A 19454-nucleotide genomic window follows, 5' to 3' on the forward strand; every position below is an offset into this window, starting at 1 on the left:
GAGAAAGAAAAATTGTCATTTTTTTTTAATTTAAAACACACATGGAAATATAACTTAAAAAGTGACAGGGTACACAACACACAGGAATAAATTTAAAAATATGGATAGGGATTTTGATAAAAGTAGACATAGAATGAAAACTGAAAAAACAACGGGGTTCAGGACAGACAGGAAAAAAATTAAAAATACAGTGGATTGGTTAAAGTAGACCAAAGTACCAGCAGCTTGGGGATCCAGCAACTTTTTGGCTTAGGATGGCAGTGCTTTCTACTCGTACTTATTTATGGGGTAACAACTGGTAGAGAAATAAATGAGAAAACACATTGATCCTTCCTCTCTCTCAAATGCAGATAAGGACATACACATCCACCCCCTCACAGATTCATCGTATCCCTTAGAATCTCATGGTGTTGAAAGCGGATTGTCCCTTTCCTTTGCTGCCTTTTAAGCCTGTCATGAGAGACATATTATCAAGGACTCTAGAAACAAGAAATTAGTAGCCGTAAAATGATTTTATTATTTTTGAAAAATGGAATGTTTCACTAACAGAAACTTTTAAGTGATGTTTGACCAAGAACACATTTATTACAAAAAAAAAAAAAAGAAACCAAACCAACAAGTTGACATAATATTTGGCTAAATGCGGCAGCAGTCTTGCTTTTTGTAATCACAAATTCAAGGTGACCCTGGTTAATAAAATTCACCACCATTGTCATCTGGCATTAAAAAAAAATATATATATATATATGTATATATATATATAGTGCTTTCAGTAGCGGCGGGTAAAACGGGGTTCAGTCGGTCTATTTGTCCGCTCCTGGCCCGCAAACACTCCTTGTATTCCGCTACTCTGCATCATCTGGCTCTGGTTTCCAACTTGCGTGAAGCCTCCGCGCCTAAAAACAAAACCAGACAAATTGAAAATTGCCCAGAAAAGTTAATACTATTGTGACTCTGAGCAAAGATATTTACTTAGGTTTTTTTCTACTTGCCAATCCATAGTTAAGTAGAAGCTGAAAGTATTATTTTTCACAATTAACACAGGAATGTCTTCTTTTATACAGATCAGTCAACTATTATAAAAACATTATAAGCACTCTGACAAAGCTTCTTACCCCGACATCCCTCCTCGATTCATCACATGGCCTGGTCCTGACTGACCAGGCATGCTTCTATCACCACCTAATTTAAAAAAAAAAAAAAAAAAAAAGAAAAAAAAAGGAGACGACTTTTGTGTTTTCCTAATAAAAAAGCCACCTTGTTCCCAGAATTTTACTTGTTTTCTTGGTAATGTTGTTAAAGCTCCATAGGAATTTAACTACCGCTAGAAGTTCAGCAGCAGTAATTCATAGAAAAAACCACGATCACACTGGTAAGCAGCAAGTGTACCTTGCCATCTCTCATGATCCCGTCCCATCATTCCTCCATCCACATTTCCCTGCCATGAACGATCTTGATGCCCCTCTAACTTTCGACCATGATCTCCCCAGTCACGTCCATCTCTTAAAAAAATAAAAGAACATCTTCTAGGTGTGTCCCTTATCCATTTAGCAGCATAGGGTAAAGCCAAACACAGTACCCCATACAAAAGTGCATTAAATTGTTAATCAAGCTGTATCTATAGCCACCCAATCATTGCAATAAAAAATTATCAAAGAGAAACGAGAAACTTGCTGAACAGCGTCCTTTGCACAACAAAACTCGTCTTTTTCTGATCTAGAGAGACATAATTAGTATTGCAATGTACTAAAATACTTAAACATGGAACAATTGACTGACTGCCATTCCTCTGTCTGGTATATTTATGTAGAACTGAAGATAATGCATCTGGAACACGCCTAGCTCAACTAGCTGGTTTAAAGAGAAACCGCTATGATTCCAGATGAGTCTCAGTTCCCCACCCTCACCATTGCAGAGATTCTGACTTAATTTCCTTAAGACCTGACCACTAGCCACAAATGAGACTTTTGTAGGCGTTACTGGAGCATCCGGTACAGGACTGAATCTCATCTGTAGAAAAGAAAGTTATTTATAAGAGAAACAGTTATGAGCTAACTGAGCAGCACTTCTTTACTCACTACAACGCTCCATTCTCTTGATGCACAGGGGAGCTACGTGCGTGAATTCCTTGCTTCTCCAGATGCTCAAATAAACTATCTGGAGAGAGGATTCACACTTGTGAAACTGCTTCTGCTGTCACCCTTCAAAGGTTCACCGAGCGTTAAAGACTTTAAGAACCAACAAATCGCTTCCCTTATTTCATATGCACTAACCGGGTTTGTGGAGGTATCCCTCTCCCTTCACTCATTCTTCTGTCAGACCCATAGCCACCCCAACTATCCCGGGAGTGACGATCAGGCCCTCCGTGGCGTTCATCTGGGTAATGCTGGAAGGCAAATGGTACAGAGTTATGCTAAGAATCAATACAGGCTTTCTTTTAGGATTGCAAAAATTCAGCTCCTTAGAGGTTGCCTTTCTGTAAGCTGTCAGAAAATAAAACAGTAGCTGCCCCGTTTTTTACTGGTTCCATTGTTGCTACCGTGCACAGTTCACTCTAGGCATTTATTTTGTTTCGCAGCACAGATTCCGCTCCGCCTATTGGTGGGAGAAGGCTTTTTGTTTGGTAGGGTGTTTAAGGCTCCAAATTTTTAATTTTTACATAAAATATCTGCCTACTTCCTACCTCTCTTCAGAAATGAAAGGTTGTGTATACCATCGTGGTACTGGTTTTCACACCTGTCCTTTTAGTGTCATCTGCCTTGTTCCATTACGACACCAGTTATTTTCTATAAAAAGTTTAGATAAATGTCTGAGAAGGGATCCCTCGCCAGCTAAGGATAAGACACTACAGTAACTACCTCTTAATGCAATACAGACACCTAAGATGGTTAACCAGAAAACTTTTATCGCCACATACCAGCCTGAAAAGATGCTGTACCATTGCTCAGAGGTTTCCCCCAGCCCCGATCTGTGGTTACTGCCCTAGCAAGCGGATAACTTATGTTCCACATGTTAGCATGCAAAATCAGTTGCTTCTTGAACACCTGCTCAGTTTAAACCCAGCGATGGTTGCATTTAAGAACCAGGCAGTGTGTGCACTGAATTCCTTCTGCTTTGGGGTCGATCTGTTTGGCTTTTTAACTGAAGCGGTTGTTTGGGTATCACTTACCTGCCCATCTCGATCTGGTATTCCTCTCGAACCGTCTCTTCTGGAACAAAAGAGAGAAGTTTCAGTTGAATCAACACAGTAATCATAATTCCGATGTCTGAAATAGCGCATGAAAATTTATCTTCATTAGGCTGTAAATCTGAACACCAATGTTTGTTTAGTGGTAAGATATTCAAATGAGTTCTTGCTTCACAGCATAGAAAGAGATCAAAGGTAACATCTATTACTGTATTATGGGTAAGCAAGGCATCACTGAAGCATGGTCAGGTATTTGATGGTACCAAGGGAGAACACTGAGTGAACCTACCTGTATCAGAAATGAATTAAAAACAAAGCGGTATGGTTTCTGCCAAAGATCCTTTGCGAGCAAAACAGAAGTCTCAATAGCACTATACAGAAGGTATTTTTGCACTCTGTGGAACTAAAAATCTGCATTAGCTAGGCTGCAAAGATGAAAGTAGGGAAAGTTTTAAAGCAAAAGGAAATGGCTAAATCTTAGGCTAATGAACAGGGATTCATAAACCAGATTTCCATACATTTCGAGAGAAGCTGTAGGATCTCCCTCAGCATCACAGCACACTACATTAGGACTTGGCTTATAATCTTTATGCAGCCTCTTTCCAATACATCGGTAAATGATGGAAACACAGGATTGCAAGCATGTATAAAATTAGACACAAGAAATGCACAAGGGTCGTTTGTTTCACTCTTCTCTTTTGGCACCCTTCAAGCCATTAGTAAGCCACAAAAAGACACCTAATTTCCATACAGGTATAGGAAGAAAAGACACCGCCTTGCCGACCTGTCCAAACAATGATCTTGGTATCGGCCACGATCCCTGTGGTCAAAGTCGTGGAAGCGGTCTTGACGACTAAATTCAGAATGATACCTATCATCCATTGCCATTCGCTTTGCCTCTGGCCAGTACGGGTCTTCTCGCCTGCAAAAAAAGTCACGATTAGTAGTAATCTCAAAACAATCTTCCTTTCCTGCTCTCTTGATATCAAACTTCATTCAATCCAATTATCCAAACAATTGCTTTTGATTTATAATTAAAAATCCTTGTGTGTTAAGCAGGCATCACATTTCAGTTCCAGAGGAAGCAAGGTGTATTGACACTACACAAAAAGCTTAATCTCATCATGTGCTGATATGAGAAGAGAACGAGTATCTGTTCGGGCTAGCAATCCTGCTTTTGAGTTGATATGCAGAGTTTCTATTCTCGGTCACTCCTCTTTGGGAAATAAGAATTTTAACCTACTGTAATAAAATTGTGCTTACAGGTATAAGAGTATGACATTTGCTCTTTCTCAAGATCGATATTAAAGTGTTAAAAGCAACGTGTAAATAGTCTTTCAGTTATGAGTGCCCATAACTGCTTTAGCAAGAGTACTCACAAATTACATAGGCTTTAGAATGCTCTATCTGTACCTAGATGTGGCCAAAGAGTTTGGAATCTCATTGCGGCTATCGTTACCTGCCATCAGGATCATACGGCCTTCTCATGGCAGATCGCCGCTCCTGTTCGTAGCGTAGCTGTTCCTGCTGACGTCGCAGCTCTTCCCTCTCTCGCTGGATTCGTTCCTGTTCTCGTCTCCTTTCCTGCTCTATGTGCATTCTTTCTCTCTCCAATCTCTCCCTCTCCAAGCGCTCTCTGTCAAGACGTTGCCTTTGAAATTCAAGTCGTTCTCGCTCTCTCTGGAGCCTCTGTCTTTCATCCCGCTCATGAATAGCTTGAAGACGTTGTTCTCGTTCTCGCCTCTCTCTCTCTCTAATTGAAAAAGATACATTTTGTTTTCAATTGAGAATCTTAAATCTAATCTTTATTGCTTCTTTGTTTTGGGTAGTGTTTCTTTTTTGCCTTTTTTTTTTATGTTTCTATGTTCTTCCTACTACCTGCTTAAATGCGAATGAGGGAAAGGCTGTGGATGTTGTCTACCTAGACTTTAGTAAAGCCTTTGACACCATTTTCCACAGCATTCTCCTGGAGAAATTGGCTGCTCATGGCTTCGATGGGCATAATCTTCGCTGGGTAAAAAACTGCCTGGATGGCTGGGCCCAAAGAGTTGTGGTGAATGGAGTTAAATCCAGCTGGCAGCTGGTCATAAATGGTGTTCCCCAGGGCTCGGTATTGGGGCCAGTTCTGTTTAATATCTTTATCAATGATCTGGACGAGGGGATCGAGTGCACCCTCGGTAAGTTTGCAGATGACACCAAGTTGGGTGGCAGTGTTGATCTGCTTGAAGGTAGAAAGGCTCTACAGAGGGAACTGGACAGGCTGGATCGTTGGGCTGAGGCCAACTGTATGAGGTTCAACAAGACTAAGTGCCGAGTCCTGCACTTGGCTCACAACAACCCCATGCAATGCTACAGGCTTGGGGAAGAGTGGATGGAAAGCTGCCCGGTGGAAAAGAACCTGGGGGCGTTGGTCGACAGCTGGCTGAATATGAGCCAGCAGTGTGCCCAGGTGGCCAAGAAGGCCAATAGCATCCTGGCTTCTATCAGGAATAGTGTGGCCAGCAGGACCAGGGAGGTGATAGTGCCCCTGTACTCGGCACTGGTGAGGCCGCACCTCGAGTACTGTGTTCAGTGTTGGGCCCCTCACTACAAGAAAGACATTGAGGTGCTGGAGCACATCCAAAGAAGGGCAACAAAGCTGGTGAAGGGTCTAGAGCACAAGTCTTATGAGAAGCAGCTGAGGAAACTGGGGTTGTTTAGTCTGGAGAAGAGGAGGCTGAGGGGAGACCTTATTGCTCTCTACAACTACCTGAAAGGACGTTGTAGCGAGGTGGGGGTTGGTCTCTTCCGCCAAGTAACAAGCGACAGGACGAGAGGAAATGGCCTCAGGTTGCACCAGGGAGGTTCAGATTGGACATTAGGAAAAATTTCTTCATCGAAAGTGTTGTCAAGCATTGGAACAGGCTGCCCAGGGAAGTGGTAGAGTCCCCGTCTCTGGAGGTATTTAAAAGACGTGTAGATGTGGTGCTTAGGGACATGGTTTAGTGGTGGACTTGGCATGGCTAGGTTAACAGTTGGACTTGATGATCTTAAAGGTCTTTTCCAACCTAAACAATTCTATGATCTCTTCTCAACTAAATCGCAGCTGCTTCGTTGGTGGGGGGCGGGGAAGAGAAAAAAGTCCATACAGATGGAAGAAGCAAGGGTAAACATTCTGCATAAGTAACATGGTACCTACTCTAAGTCAGCTCTGAGAAAGCTTTCATAGAGCACAGCATGTCCTAAGACAGAAGTCTGACAAACAGTAAGTATTTATGAACTTCCAGCGAAAAAAACAAAAAAAATCAAGTATGGAAATTCAAATCTGATCGAGTGGAACATGAGACCTGAAAGCATCTACATTCAACAAGAGCCTCCTGAAAAGCATAGGTTTAGAGAACATCGATTTCAGTAGTAAAAACCTTTATAATTTGGCATTATGTCTGTTCTATCAATACATTAGTATCAAATTGATCTGAGATACTCAAGTTGGAGGGCCAGCACAACACTACTTTGCAGCCTGTTCGAAACACAGATAGGGAAGTAAAAACAAATGCCATTCAAAGTTTAGAGCAAAACTGGGAAAACTCACCGGCGTCTTTCCGTTTCCCTGATTTCTCGCTCCCTCTGTCTCTGACGTTCGCGTTCTCGCTGTTCTTTGATTTTATCAAACGATAAAATATCTTGCTTTTCTTTGCTCTCGGATTTGCGATCCTGGCTTTTTGTACTCTGAGTTAAATCAAAACAATAGATTAGCTGAACACAGTGCATTTTTAGCTAAAATTCATAGGAAAAAAGCCTACCTTATGCCAACCTGAACAAAACAAACTACTGTACCTTCCCAGAGATAAATTATGTTGGAATTCCACGGAAAAATAGGTCGGGGAAAAAGTACCCCGAATTTGGCTAGAACTTCTAAAGAGTTTAAATAGATATAAATACTAGGGTCCCATGCTCTGACTTGCACTGGTGGCAAATGATACACTGATTTAAAGGCCACCAGTCACCACACTCCATGCTTGGCAAAACACATCACAACACCATTTTCATATTGCAACTCTATGTCTTCAACTAAGACAGCAGCGACAAAAACCATAAGGAAAGTGAAGTGTAAGCATTTACCTCTGCAGCACCATTAACACTCTAATGCCTTCTAAAAAGTGATAAAAGGATAACCGTTCCCAATATGTAAGGCAAAAACCACATTCAACTATATGCATATAAAGCTATTTGATGCCTATTTTTACACAAAGGCTTCTCTGAAGGTTGTACTCACCCTCTCTTTTGATGTAGAAGTTTTCACACTAATAACTGGTTCTCCTTTAGATTTATCCATTACCACTGTCCTTTCGGTTCCTCGACTTGCTAGAAAACAAAATACATCTAAGAATAAATAATACGCAAGACATTCAAAAATTCTTGCAAGATTTAAAACCGTTGAGATACTAAGCAGTAAAAAGTTATTTTAGTGAGGTTTTAACTAACTTATGGAAGAATACATTTATGATTTAAATAGCTTGTGAAGATTTGGCCAAGTTGGGGATGGGGGCAGTTAAAGCTATCACAAAATTACAGTAGTGTTTTCTGCCAGGGAAAACAGTTATAAGAAGGCAAATTTAATTTCATTCTTCTGTCTGCAAACTACATCCCTTTGCCCAGTTAAAAACAAACAAACAAGCCAACCAACCAACACCAAACAAAAAAAAAAAATCAAAAAAGAGCACACAGAATCACACAGTGTCAGGCCTAAACCCAGTTCCATAAAATTAAGAGTTTACCATTTTGAATAATTACAGCCCAGTAATTATGAAAACTTTGTTGCTAAGTTACTAGTGTTCTAAGTCAGAAAAAAAAAAGTTTTCAAGGTATTTTCTCATGGTGTTTTTTGTTCACCAGGAAAACCTCAGTATTACTAAGTATGCCTCATGGTCTTTTTACTGAATTATGAATCACATCTAATAAGAACACTGAGGTTTGCAGAAGCTGAAGTCTTATAATCAGCTTTGATTCTGAATGTTTACGCTTGTTCTTCCATTTCCTACTTAGCTGATAAAAGGAAATTTTTTTGGATGCAAAGTAGAATCTTTTTCACAGTTGCTTATATTCTTTGTACCAATTTTTTAAAATTTGTTTTTTAAAACAAGTATCCTTGAAAACATTTCTGAAAGGCAGCTAGAATTACCTGATTTGCTTGCCCTGGATCTATCAGAGGATCCGGCCTTTTGTTCATCTTTCTCTTTTCCTTCTTTTTCGTCTTTTCCATCTTTTTCTGATTTCTTAGCATCATCTTTTTTGTCAGTCTTCTCCTCCTTCTTAATACCAACAGACCTATAGGTAAACTTTGCTTTAATGGAGAACCTAACAAAAAGTGCTATATAACCACTCTGATCAAGCCAACCATGCCAAAAAACCCAACCAAACAAAAAAAACCACCTAACCCAAAAAAACTCAACACAAAAACCCTCCAGAAAATACTCAAAAACCCACTCCCAATACCTTCCATGATGCAGTGCTGAAGCCAATGCATACTTGTACACACAGTTAAGAGTAGCAATCAATACTAAGCTAAAGCTAACCAAAAGTGAGAAAAAACAGATAATCCTTCTGAATATTTGGAGACTTTGAGTGCTAAAAGTAAAGTCTTCTGTTCTGCCTGTAAGTATAGTTCATGCTTAGCACAGGGGGAAGACGGCCCACCTGGGCAGAGGTTGATCTCCACCAGAAAAGCTTTTGTAAACAAATACCTTAAACACCCGATGCAAGCAGGTGAGCCTGCCAAAGCATCCTCTTTGCCAAATCTTTCAGAACTTTATGAAAGAACAAGAAGTACTAAAGCAAAATGCCTCTTTCAAAAGCAACAGACCACTTGAAAAACATATACTGAAGTATCACTCGCTAACCATGCAAACAGTCTATCAAAAAGACAGACTAGATCCTGGAAATATTTGTCAGTTAAAAGAGCAGACCAAGACAGAGTCAGATCAGAGGACAAACGATTCTGATTAAAAAAAATGGTTTATTTAGAAACAAGTTGATTTGGTATCTCCTGATATAACTGACAAGTTTTGATGCTAAACTCTGAAGAGCTCCGTATTTCTGAACAGAGGGCCAATTAAGATGCACTTACTGCTGTAGAATACAAATTGCAATTTTTCAGGTATTACTCCTATTTCAGATGCAGTATGAAGCAGCAAATCGAGATTTATTACAGTTATTGTTCACTTCGGTCACGTGGCTGCATTTCAAATAAGTGGCCTTTAAACATAGAAAAATACCAAAAAACTATTTACTTCTCAGATTTGGACTCTGCAGAATGGTGCCTGTCTTTCTCCTTCCTTGTTTCACCCTCCTTTTTATCTGAAGGCTTCTTCCCAGCTGGTTCATTTTTTGCCTAGAATTTTAGCCAAAAATATTTTTATAAGAGACAGACATTAAACTTGCACACTTTTATTTTCATTACGCTGTCATGGAATAGCTACCACTTACCTTTTCCACAGAAATCATTTTTCCATGCAGCTCTGTTCTGTGGAGATGATTAATACACTTAGTGGCTTCTTCAGATGTTGACATTGTAACAAAGCCATAACAGCGAGCACCAGGACTGCGAGCATTTGTCACTACTTTTGCACCAACCACCTTTGGGAAAAAAATTATTCTGTGTTTGCAGATCTGTCACAAAATAAATTCTAACTTAATCACCATTCGAGCAGCTCCATTTCCCAGTACCACACAGTATAGCACCTATCCACTTTTAACAGGGAGGAAATATGCTTGGCACACAACATTCCATCAGCATTCTCAGAAGACAACGTTGCTAGGCTCGTTTGACAGGCAGCAAAGGAAAGATTATCATTTTAACTTGACCTCTATAGTGTCGGGCCAACTGTGTTCTAGAAGTACTTCGCTAAAGTGTACTTCACAGAATATGATGTGAACACTGTTCACACCCAGGTCAACAGCAACACAAACACAGCTGAAAAGGTTCAAATTTAAGATTATTCCACATGTTCTGAAAAAAGTATAAAACAAACACAGAATTCTATGAAACAGATAAATCTAATTGTGGAACAGACTGTTGATACAGCTCTGCTGAAAAAGAGACTACCATAATAACCAGCTCAGAAAACTCATCTTCAAGTTGCTGAGCAGGTCAATACCTTAAGGAAGATAGATACATGCACAGGAGAATGGGGGCGTAATAATAAAAATACAAAAAAAAAACCCAAAACAAAAACCCTACCACCACTTTGTCATCTGTGGATAGAAACTGGCAGAGGTGTCCTGTAAGAAAAGACAATCTCTGACACCACAGAGGTACACACTTAGTGACACAAACATTGAATATTACATTCAGAAATGTATTAGGACGAAGGGGAGATGGTCATGGAAAAAGTTCCCTTCCACAACTTCTGCTCTCATGTCCTAGCTGGCACTGAAGAACAAATGGAAGCCTGCCCTCAAAGACTAGATTTCTCAAAGGAATATCCCTTGAAATGGAACAGTTTAAAACAGTATCAACTATCACTGGACACCCAAGAGGTATAATTAGACTACAGCACACTAGATGACGACCCACCAGTCTTCTGTTGAGAATTGCCTTTTTTACAGGTACAGAGATTTGCACACAGATTCTCCAAAACCCGGACTTCTGTCCCATGTCCCCCCATCCGTGGTGTGTGTGTGTGTCCCCATTTCAGACAACCTTCTTTATGAAGTATGCTACTTTCAGATACAGAGTTTCAAAAGAACACAAGAAAGTTAAGTGCTTAGCCTACCCAGTTGCTAGGAAAAATAAATTTAAGGTCATCCTTTTAAATTGATAAAATGGTTTGTTAATTTACATATCTGCTATGTACCTTTCCATACTTGCTGAAAAGATTCTTCAAGTCTGTAGCTCTAGTAGAGGATGAAAGTCCACTAACCCACAAATTTCTGCCAGAACCACTACCTGCACGGCCTAAGGTACAAAAAAGCCAAACATAAAAAAGACTGTGTAGCACAAGAATGCAACAGTGAAAAAGTAATCACCCCACAAACCCCACTTCTTTTTCTTCATAAACCTCTTCAAATGCAATTTTACTTCCGCCTCTTCCAATCAATCTTAAAATAGACACATTGCAGCCTGGAAAAATGAACTTCTGAACTCCATACTTGATCTGCATTTAAATAGTCTTAATGAGTTTTCATCTACATATTGTCTTACTGCACTTCAATCACTTTTATGATAATTACAAAGTATCAAATGTTAATTTACAAGAGACTTTTAAAAAAAAAAACAAAACACACTGTTGGTTAGTAACATTACAGAAGTTACATAAACTGAAATTTACAATTCATACTTTGAAGGCCTATATTACAACTGCATCGAGGGTTCACTGAATTAACAGTCCTCACCAGAATTGCCACACACAGTATACATCTATAGATTTAGGCATCTGTTGAGATTTTTCAGACAAATCCTGGTCTTGCCAGTACCCATCACCATTCACAAAGCTAGGGGGACTCCAGTATAACTATTACAGTGAAGATGCACACATGCTTCGGGAATTAATGAGACACAAAAAATAAGCAATGCAAGAAAGGCAAGTCAAAAAGTAAGCAGAACTATTACTCCACTTGCTCCTTTGAATGTTTACTTACTACAATTGACTCACAAGTAACGGTTAGATTTGACCCCATAACACTTTATCCCAAGTCATTTATATTTAAAAAAAAAAAAACAAACAAACCATACCTTTCTCGTCTTTTGAGATTATCTTTATATCTCTGTCCTCCTCAACAGGGCTAAAGACAAAACACCACATTATTCAACCAATTACATGCAAAAAGAACGTTAATTCTAGACTGTGCACTAAAATTGGATACCTACCAGTAAATTAGTTCTGAAATAAACGCTATCTTTGAAAATTTATAGAAGAGTGACAGAAAATATGGGATTCGTATCCTTAAACGGAAAACTCTGTTTTGCAGATGACAGAAATAAGAGTAATTTAAGAAAACAACCTGTGAAGGTTGAGGAAGGAAAGAAATCAAACCCTCTGTGTTTAAAAAAAAAAAAGAAAATATCTGCGCATGGAGAAATAAAACAGACTCTTTAGGAATAGGCTACAATTTCATCAGTCTCGGTGGCCAATTGAAGGAAACAGCTTATTCGCATCACTTAACGACCAATGAAAAAAAGATAGCATCTGGTCTATAACGGAGAAAAAACAAACCTCTTTTTCTGATCACCGCCCTCACTGGTTGAGGACTCTTTAGTAGCAGGGGATTCCTCAGAATTAGCTTTGTCTTCTGTTTTCTTGACATCTTCTTTGCTATCTTTGGCTTCAGGACCTGCGCCTTTTTCCGCTGTTTCCCCACTAGAGGCTTCCAGGCCTTGGGAGCGTTTGCTACTCTGATCGCTTAGGGTCTCTACTACTAAAGATTCAGAGTCCGGTTTCTCTTCCTCTATTGTCTGTTCACTTGTCTCCCCTTTTGCTACAACTAAACGCTTTGCTTCCTTCCTTGCCATAGCTTGTGCCGATTTGCTGTCCAAATCTAAAGCATCTTCCTCCAACTGAGCGGCAGCAAGAGCGTCCTCTTCCTCTGCTAGCCTCTTGCCTGGCACCACGTTACTTGCTTCCTGTGCATGTGGCCGCTCCACTTCGGAAGTTTCTTCGTTAAGTAGTTCAGATTTACAAGTTTCCCCCAAAATGTCGAGTATTTTCTCATTTTCTACGGATTTAACAGGAATAGAATGGCACAAGATTTAATCACCAGGGAAATACAGCAATCACAAATGTGGAACTGGCATGGCTGCCACACTAACACCAAGAGAACTTCTAAGCTACACAGAGATTGGAAAACCCTAGTGTACACAGTGTTAAAAGCACTACGCTAACTGCTGTCTGACAAACTAGCAAATCAGCCCTAAAATATTAACAGGGAAGAAAAATGCCCCCACAGATTTAACAAAAACCTTCTGGCTGATCCTTGATATTCTTCATGAAATCGTTCAGCTCTGTTTCTTCTCTAGTTAGCTTCCAGAGTCCAAGATGCTTAACTGAACGTATCAAGGCACTGAGTTCAATTTCCAAATTCCTGTGAAATTCTTTTAGCAGACAGTCCAACAGGAGACCTGGGCATCTTCTGATGGTGCACGAGTGCGTTTGCAGTCCAGAAAGTGAATAGGATCTGTAGAATTCCTGTGATGACAGTGTATTCTTTCTTCTGAAGTCCAGTCACTCTTTAATTTCTGTTCTGTACCAAACCTTTGTATTACCTACGCTCCTGTATTTATATTCTTAGAACTACAGTACAGTGTGATATCACAAGATCTGTTTTCAGAACCTTTAAATCTTTAAGGCTCATTCCTTAACTCCACTGTAGGTAACAGTTCTATGGAACCATTTAATCACATTAAATACATGTTTTCAAAAAGTGGCTTTTCACAGATCTGGTGATATGACCGGGTTTCCAATCTCTATGACCCTGCATGACCTGGATCGTCCACCATAATAACGTACACTACAGTAATGCATTTAAAAAAAAAACCAACAAAAACAAAAAAAAACCACCAACCAGGGACACAAAAAGAATTAAACGAAGAATGAAACTGATTCAACACCCAGGATTTTTTTTTTTTTTAAAAAGCAACCAAACAAACAAAAACCAACAAAACCACAAAAACAAAAAAACAGTACCTGGCTCCAAAGGTAACTCTTCAAGTTCCTGCAGTGAAAAAGATAAAAGGAGGATAAATATCACTATTTCATAAGAAGTCAAGAGGTTATTCTGAATGACACCTCTCACCCCCCATGACAGGAGAGAATTTAGGGAAAGAGTTACTACAGTTTAGCCTATCTCAGCTTTGAAAATGTTGAATTTTAAATAAATTTCTCACAAGAAGGTTTAATGTTACTTTTTAACATCTTCAAGTTTTACGAAATGTATAAAACCTTCAATATTTCTCAAATTCAGACACCTGTTGAACACAAGGTACACATTCATAAGGGTAAATAAATCAACAAACATAAGCAGCATAGAGCAAAGCTTATCTTCATGTCACCCTTCTCTAGAGTCTACTTTACAAGTCTGTTTTCTGAAAACACAACCAATAGAAACAACAGCTTCACCTAGAGCTACAAATGTCCTTAACCTACCATGGGTGATCTGGAAACAAGGCCAGTATTTCAGGAATAGATCAGTTTCAGCTTTCTTGTCAACATGGAATACGTGCACTTTTAATGGAAGTTAAATATAATGTAAGGCACTGAGTTGCTTTATACAACAGATAAAAAGAATGCCATCTACCACCCAAACTCGGCATGATATACACATCATATATGTATATATAATCTCACCTGATAGATAGGTATCTTTGTCCATATGATTAAATTAGAAAGGCATTAGTTCCTATTCTTTGCAGAATAAGAATGCACCCACTGTGTACTACCTGTACATATACTCTTTCAGCATACAGTTTATATGGCCTATATTATGCCTTTTTGTTTGTAAAGAAAAATTGGTTACCATTTACCTTTATTATTGTTAAATCAGATGAAGCAGCATCTAAACTGTTGCCAGCATCTTCAACCTCTACCTTTAAAATGTAAACAGAAGACACTTTGTTATCTATAAAAGAATGGTATTGTGAATAAAACCTGAATGAGAAATCAAATATTTTTTTTTCCACTGACAAATGATATTAAGCAGATATATCTAGCATCCAAAACAACCATAAGGGTAAAAACTGACCAACGACCCCCATGCCTCTTCCCGATCCCCACTGACTGAATAAGCTTTCTCATTACCTCTCAAATACGTTGGTCGTCTCACAAAAATCTTTTAAGGATGGGGATTCCAACAGCAAACTTTCTCTTACTCTTTCTCTCTTATTTACAGCAACAACATAGAGCCAAAAAGTCTACGGGACTCGATAACTGTTTACTGATAAAAGACGACCATAGGAGCTGACCTGGACTCTGGTAGTTTAGTCACTGAAAAAAAAACCTTCTGGGTATTTCTATTTGATTTGTGTGGGGGATAGAGGGGTTAAGCTTATTTCTGCAACTTCCAGATTTGGCAGGGGAACCACCCAACTTGAGAATCTTGTAGTCCAGACTGATGACACAATGTGCACACACAACAAAGAGCTATACTTCCCTATTAGATGGGGCAGAAATAACCTTCTTCAAATGCTCTGTTGTACATTTCAGGAGATAAACACTTGACTTTGGGGGGAAAAAATTATCTTCTAGCCCAGATGGACAATGTCCTATAAGCAGTGCAACAGCCAGATGAAGATGGAAAGCCAACATAAAAATACTTTCAACAGCTGAGTAACTGCAAGACCCTATCTTAGCAGAAAAATAATCTAGAATATAGTTCCGAGAATGTTGCTGTTCAGCTGAAGTGAATAAGGCTACAGCATTTGTATACCTCACATGTCCTCCTAAATAAAGAAAAGATATGAAAATGGGAATGTAAACATAAGGTAAAACAGAAAGTTCAAAGCATGATTAAAATGAATGCTCTCTGGATTACTATTAATTTGTACAGTCATCTGTGTACAAACAACATCTAAGCATTTAAAAATCAAGAATGCTATTTCCACAAATATGTAAAAGAATTAAAAGCAATGACCGTGAGAACTGGTAGAGCCCCAAATTATTCCAAATACTCTTTAGTTACTGGTTTGCTATTTAATTTAAAAAAAAAAAAAAAAAAAAAAAAAAAGGAAAAATAATCTGATTCCACACACATAAGAGATGCATACCATCGCTACTGGTATTTCTCTTGATTCTTCTTTAATTTCTGAAAATTGTGGGGATGCCTCCACGTTACCTACAGCATATTCTGTAGGCTGATCTGGAAGTTCTTTCACTTCTGCATCAGCATTTTCTTTACTATCAGACAGTGAGTCAAGAATATTATCAGCACTGTAATCCTCTCCGCAATCTACTGCATTGCCATTATCTATTTCAGCTTCATCTAACACACTAATATCCATCATGTCAATATCCTGCAAGTTATCCAAACTTGCTTCAATATCCTCCTGTAAAAAGAAAAAAAGTATATATAATAGTCATTGTAACTTGAAAGCAATGCTATCATTACTTCGCTTCAAACACAGCCTCACATACCTGTCCATCTCCCGAATCCTCTTCCAGGCCATTGTCTTCTACTCCCTCTTCATCTGGTCTACGTCCTAACAACATTATGATCATTAGAATGAAAAGAAGGCAACAACATGTATCCTTCAAGTTTTATTTTTTCATCAGAGTTGGTATGCCATTCAGTTTAGTTATCTGCTTTTTCCTTATTTTCCACAACTGAGTGTTCATATAGCATCCCAGTTCATAACTGACAAACATGCTACAGTCCAAGGTCTGTCACAAGTTCAAGAAGCACTGCTGTGCACTCCCCAGAACATTTGTCTCAGCTGAGACGGCAGTAATTTATTATCTCAACCTTTCATTTCTTTACAAACATTTACTAGAAGGAAAAAAGAAAAAAGCAACCAAACGAAAAGCCCAACACAAAACAATGAAAAAAACCACTCTACGTGTAAGCATTGCTGCCGTGCTCCGTTCACCAGCTGGACACACACAATATCAGAACTGACATTACTGAAAACAGTACACTAGTTTCAGCACCGAATAGTAACTCCTCAAACTCAGAGCTAAGTAGTTGTTTCATCTTTATGAATGTTACTTTCCTTGAAAAACTACAAGCACATTACAATAAAAAGGTAAAGGGGTTTTAGAGCTAAGAGGAACATCTCATCTATTTCTATCTCAACACTAAAAGTGCTATAACATGTTACGTATTTTTCTCAGACTTGAAAATGAACGTGACTATCAAAGATCTCTCTGCTTTTACCCACAGTTATGACATTTTTTCTCCTTCCAGTTAAGATTTCACATTTTAGTTTGCAAGCAAATGTAACATCACTCCAAATTGGATGTAACAACAAAAATCTGGGTCAAACAAATTAGTTGGCAAAACATTCGAGGTTCACCTCACGAATTGTGTCTATCAAAATTAATAATGTAATTAAAATCCTTCATCTAAACTAGTTATTCTGCTCAACTCTAATACAAAAGTAAGTTTCAACATTATTTGATTACAAAATAAGATCAAACTGTGCTAAATAACTGATTTTAGAAAAATAGCAATTATTTTTTAAAAATAAGGATTATGTAAGACTGTCTCACCATTAGAAAAATCATGCATAGAGAAAGCCTTAAAAACATATCCAATTTCAGATATTGATTAAAAACTAGTCTTCCGGGGAGAAAAATGAAACTGCTATCAGCTATAAAGCATAAGTGTAACACACTACAGAGGCTGTTTTGAATTTGCTAGAAACTCTGCATTGCTACCTCAAAAAAAAAAAAAAACAAACCCTTATGTTTCTCAATAGTAAAGGTACAGTCACGTAAAAAACCAATTATCTATTTTAAAAACACTGACACTGCTTCAGCATTACTTAGTAATTCTTGCTACAAATTTCAGGGAACTGAGAACAAACCAACAGATCCTTTGAGTGGATCAATTCCTGCCTTATTACATTACATGAAGTTCTGCAAATAAATGACCCATAAGTTTAATACCATACCACCCATCCCTAGAAACCTGAGCACAAATGTGGGGAAGAGTACCAGTAACATATGGCATTAAAGGTCAGAACCAAGGAACAGAAGATTCAACTGTGCTTAATTTCTTCCAGAGAACCAGTCTTACCCAATCTGGCTCAGGCAAGTAATGTTAGCTATAGCTTTGGGACTGCAAAACATTCAGCAACAGTGCCAAAATTAAACCAAGCACTTTTCCAAAAGGAAACACAGACTTCAGAAAAAAAGATTAGTAAGGTTACATTTCATGAGTAAAAGTTGCTAAAAAACTCAAGGGGGACAGGGTGGAGATCCTCTCTAACTGCCCTGTACCTTTGCTGCTTCTTTTTGGAGTTTTCTTCATGATATTTTCTGAAACCACTGGAATTTCATCAGGATTCCCCCCTTCCTCCTCAATAGCCTATTAAGGGGAAAAGATAAAGATAGATATCAAGACAGACACAAAAACTCCATCTGTGCATTTCTGTTGAGTTTAAGAGCTGGTCACCAGAGGCAGAAAAATACCAAAACAAGAATCTAGCGCTTTGAATTAGACAGCAGCAACTTGGATACACAAACCAAAGACCACTAGATCAAAGCAACAAGCACACAGCAAATAGTAACGTACTGGTGTAAAGTCTCTGGAAAGCAGTCAGCAGCATAAGCCAGACAAAAAAAGTCAATCCTACAGCGTTTGCAACAGTGCACATGGATACCCGGGGTGTTGCAACAGAGTAAGAACCTCGGGTCTACGAGACAGCAAGCATCAGTTCAATGAAGGCAGTCCGCATGCTACTAACATACCAAACATTCTGATGAGGATACAGGCTACCAACTAGAAAGCCAAAAAAAAAATCAGCACGTAGCAAAAAGCCTAGTAGACAGTGTATAGAACTGTAAACCCAGGAGCTCAATGCATGGCAGAAAGCCCAGTGATGTATGAGGCTAGAAACACTTGGGCCGAGTGCCACGGCAGACATGCTATGCTGTGCAGGTTTAGGAAGTCGGAGGGGGGCTCGCTGCGTAGACGCAAACGCCAGACTCGCACACATACACCCCCAGCGCTACTACATAAGACTGGCGGCCTCAGGGGCGAGCCTGGGACGACCAAGTACGGGGCCACGCTCGCTTTGGGCCTGACGGGCTCCCACGGAACCACCCCAGAGCCCGGCGTACACCCCCTCCTCCCCGCAGCCCCACTCTCTCCGCTCTGCGGCCGTTTGGCGCCATTTTCCTCAGCAGTGCCTGGCGGGCTAGGGTCGCGCACGCGCCGGCTACGCCTCCCCCCTCAGGCAGCCCCGGCGCGTCTCCCTGCTCACCTTCCTGAGTCGCTCCATGAGGACGCTCTTGTTTCCACCGCTATCCAAATTGCGGCGCTTGAGTTCAGCCCGCAAGTCTATCACGCGCAGCTCACTCAGCCGCCGCCGGTTTTCAGACTCCGAACTGGAGACTCCAGAACCACCCAGGGACGCAGATTCTCCTTGCCCGGCCGCTGACTGACTCTCCGCCATGGGGCCGTCGTTTCGACTCGCAGGCACGGAGCGAGGCAGGACAAAAACAACGGCGAAAAGCCGCAGTTGCGGCACAAAATGGTGGCAAAAACGAGACGCACTGAAGAGAAAGGGGGAGGGAAGAACCGCAGCCCGCACGCGCGCTGACCAGAGGGCCCGGACGGGTTGCGCGCATGCGCA

The 19454-nt window shown here is 39.8% G+C and overlaps 1 protein-coding gene across 4 annotated transcripts; it reads right to left on the reverse strand.

The window, feature by feature from the left end:
• Positions 1–493: 493 nt before the first annotated feature.
• On the reverse strand, positions 494–19424 carry LOC104016281 (scaffold attachment factor B1-like). 4 transcript variants are annotated; one of them, XM_009469135.2, is made up of 21 exons: positions 19083–19424; positions 18097–18184; positions 16291–16355; positions 15924–16202; positions 14685–14747; positions 13849–13876; positions 12382–12880; positions 11901–11950; positions 11023–11123; positions 9653–9802; positions 9457–9557; positions 8349–8494; positions 7443–7531; positions 6759–6895; positions 4647–4940; positions 3972–4109; positions 3170–3209; positions 2274–2386; positions 1390–1502; positions 1116–1182; positions 494–896 (listed from the first exon to the last, which is right to left on the reverse strand). In XM_009469135.2, exons 1-21 carry the CDS (start codon positions 19272–19274, stop codon positions 770–772), a joined length of 2880 nt encoding a protein of 959 aa, XP_009467410.1. In that variant the 5' UTR covers positions 19275–19424; the 3' UTR covers positions 494–769. The 4 variants fall into 4 exon arrangements, 3 of the variants coding, with proteins under 3 accessions (XP_009467410.1, XP_087625235.1, XP_087625236.1); XM_087769109.1 differs by lacking the exon at positions 1116–1182; XR_015707290.1 differs by lacking the exon at positions 1390–1502 and having other exon boundaries at positions 826–896.
• Positions 19425–19454: the final 30 nt, after the last annotated feature.

The sequence above is a fragment of the Nipponia nippon genome, unplaced genomic scaffold, assembly GCF_047370975.1.
Source record: "Nipponia nippon isolate SJK-2023a ecotype South Korea unplaced genomic scaffold, ASM4737097v1 scaffold_31, whole genome shotgun sequence".
NCBI classification, from domain to species: domain Eukaryota; kingdom Metazoa; phylum Chordata; class Aves; order Pelecaniformes; family Threskiornithidae; genus Nipponia; species Nipponia nippon.

Excerpts from the sequence above, each read along its gene's own strand:
- LOC104016281 (XM_009469135.2), bottom strand. The coding sequence starts at position 19,274 with ATGGCGGAGAGTCAGTCAGCGGCCGGGCAAGGAGAATCTGCGTCCCTG. Across the intron at positions 12,881-13,848 it reads AGAGTTACCTTTGGAGCCAG|AAAATGAGAAAATACTCGAC; the intron begins GTACTGTTTTTT and ends TTAAATCCGTAG. Across the intron at positions 7,532-8,348 it reads ATCCAGGGCAAGCAAATCAG|CAAGTCGAGGAACCGAAAGG; the intron begins GTAATTCTAGCT and ends TTTGTTTTCTAG.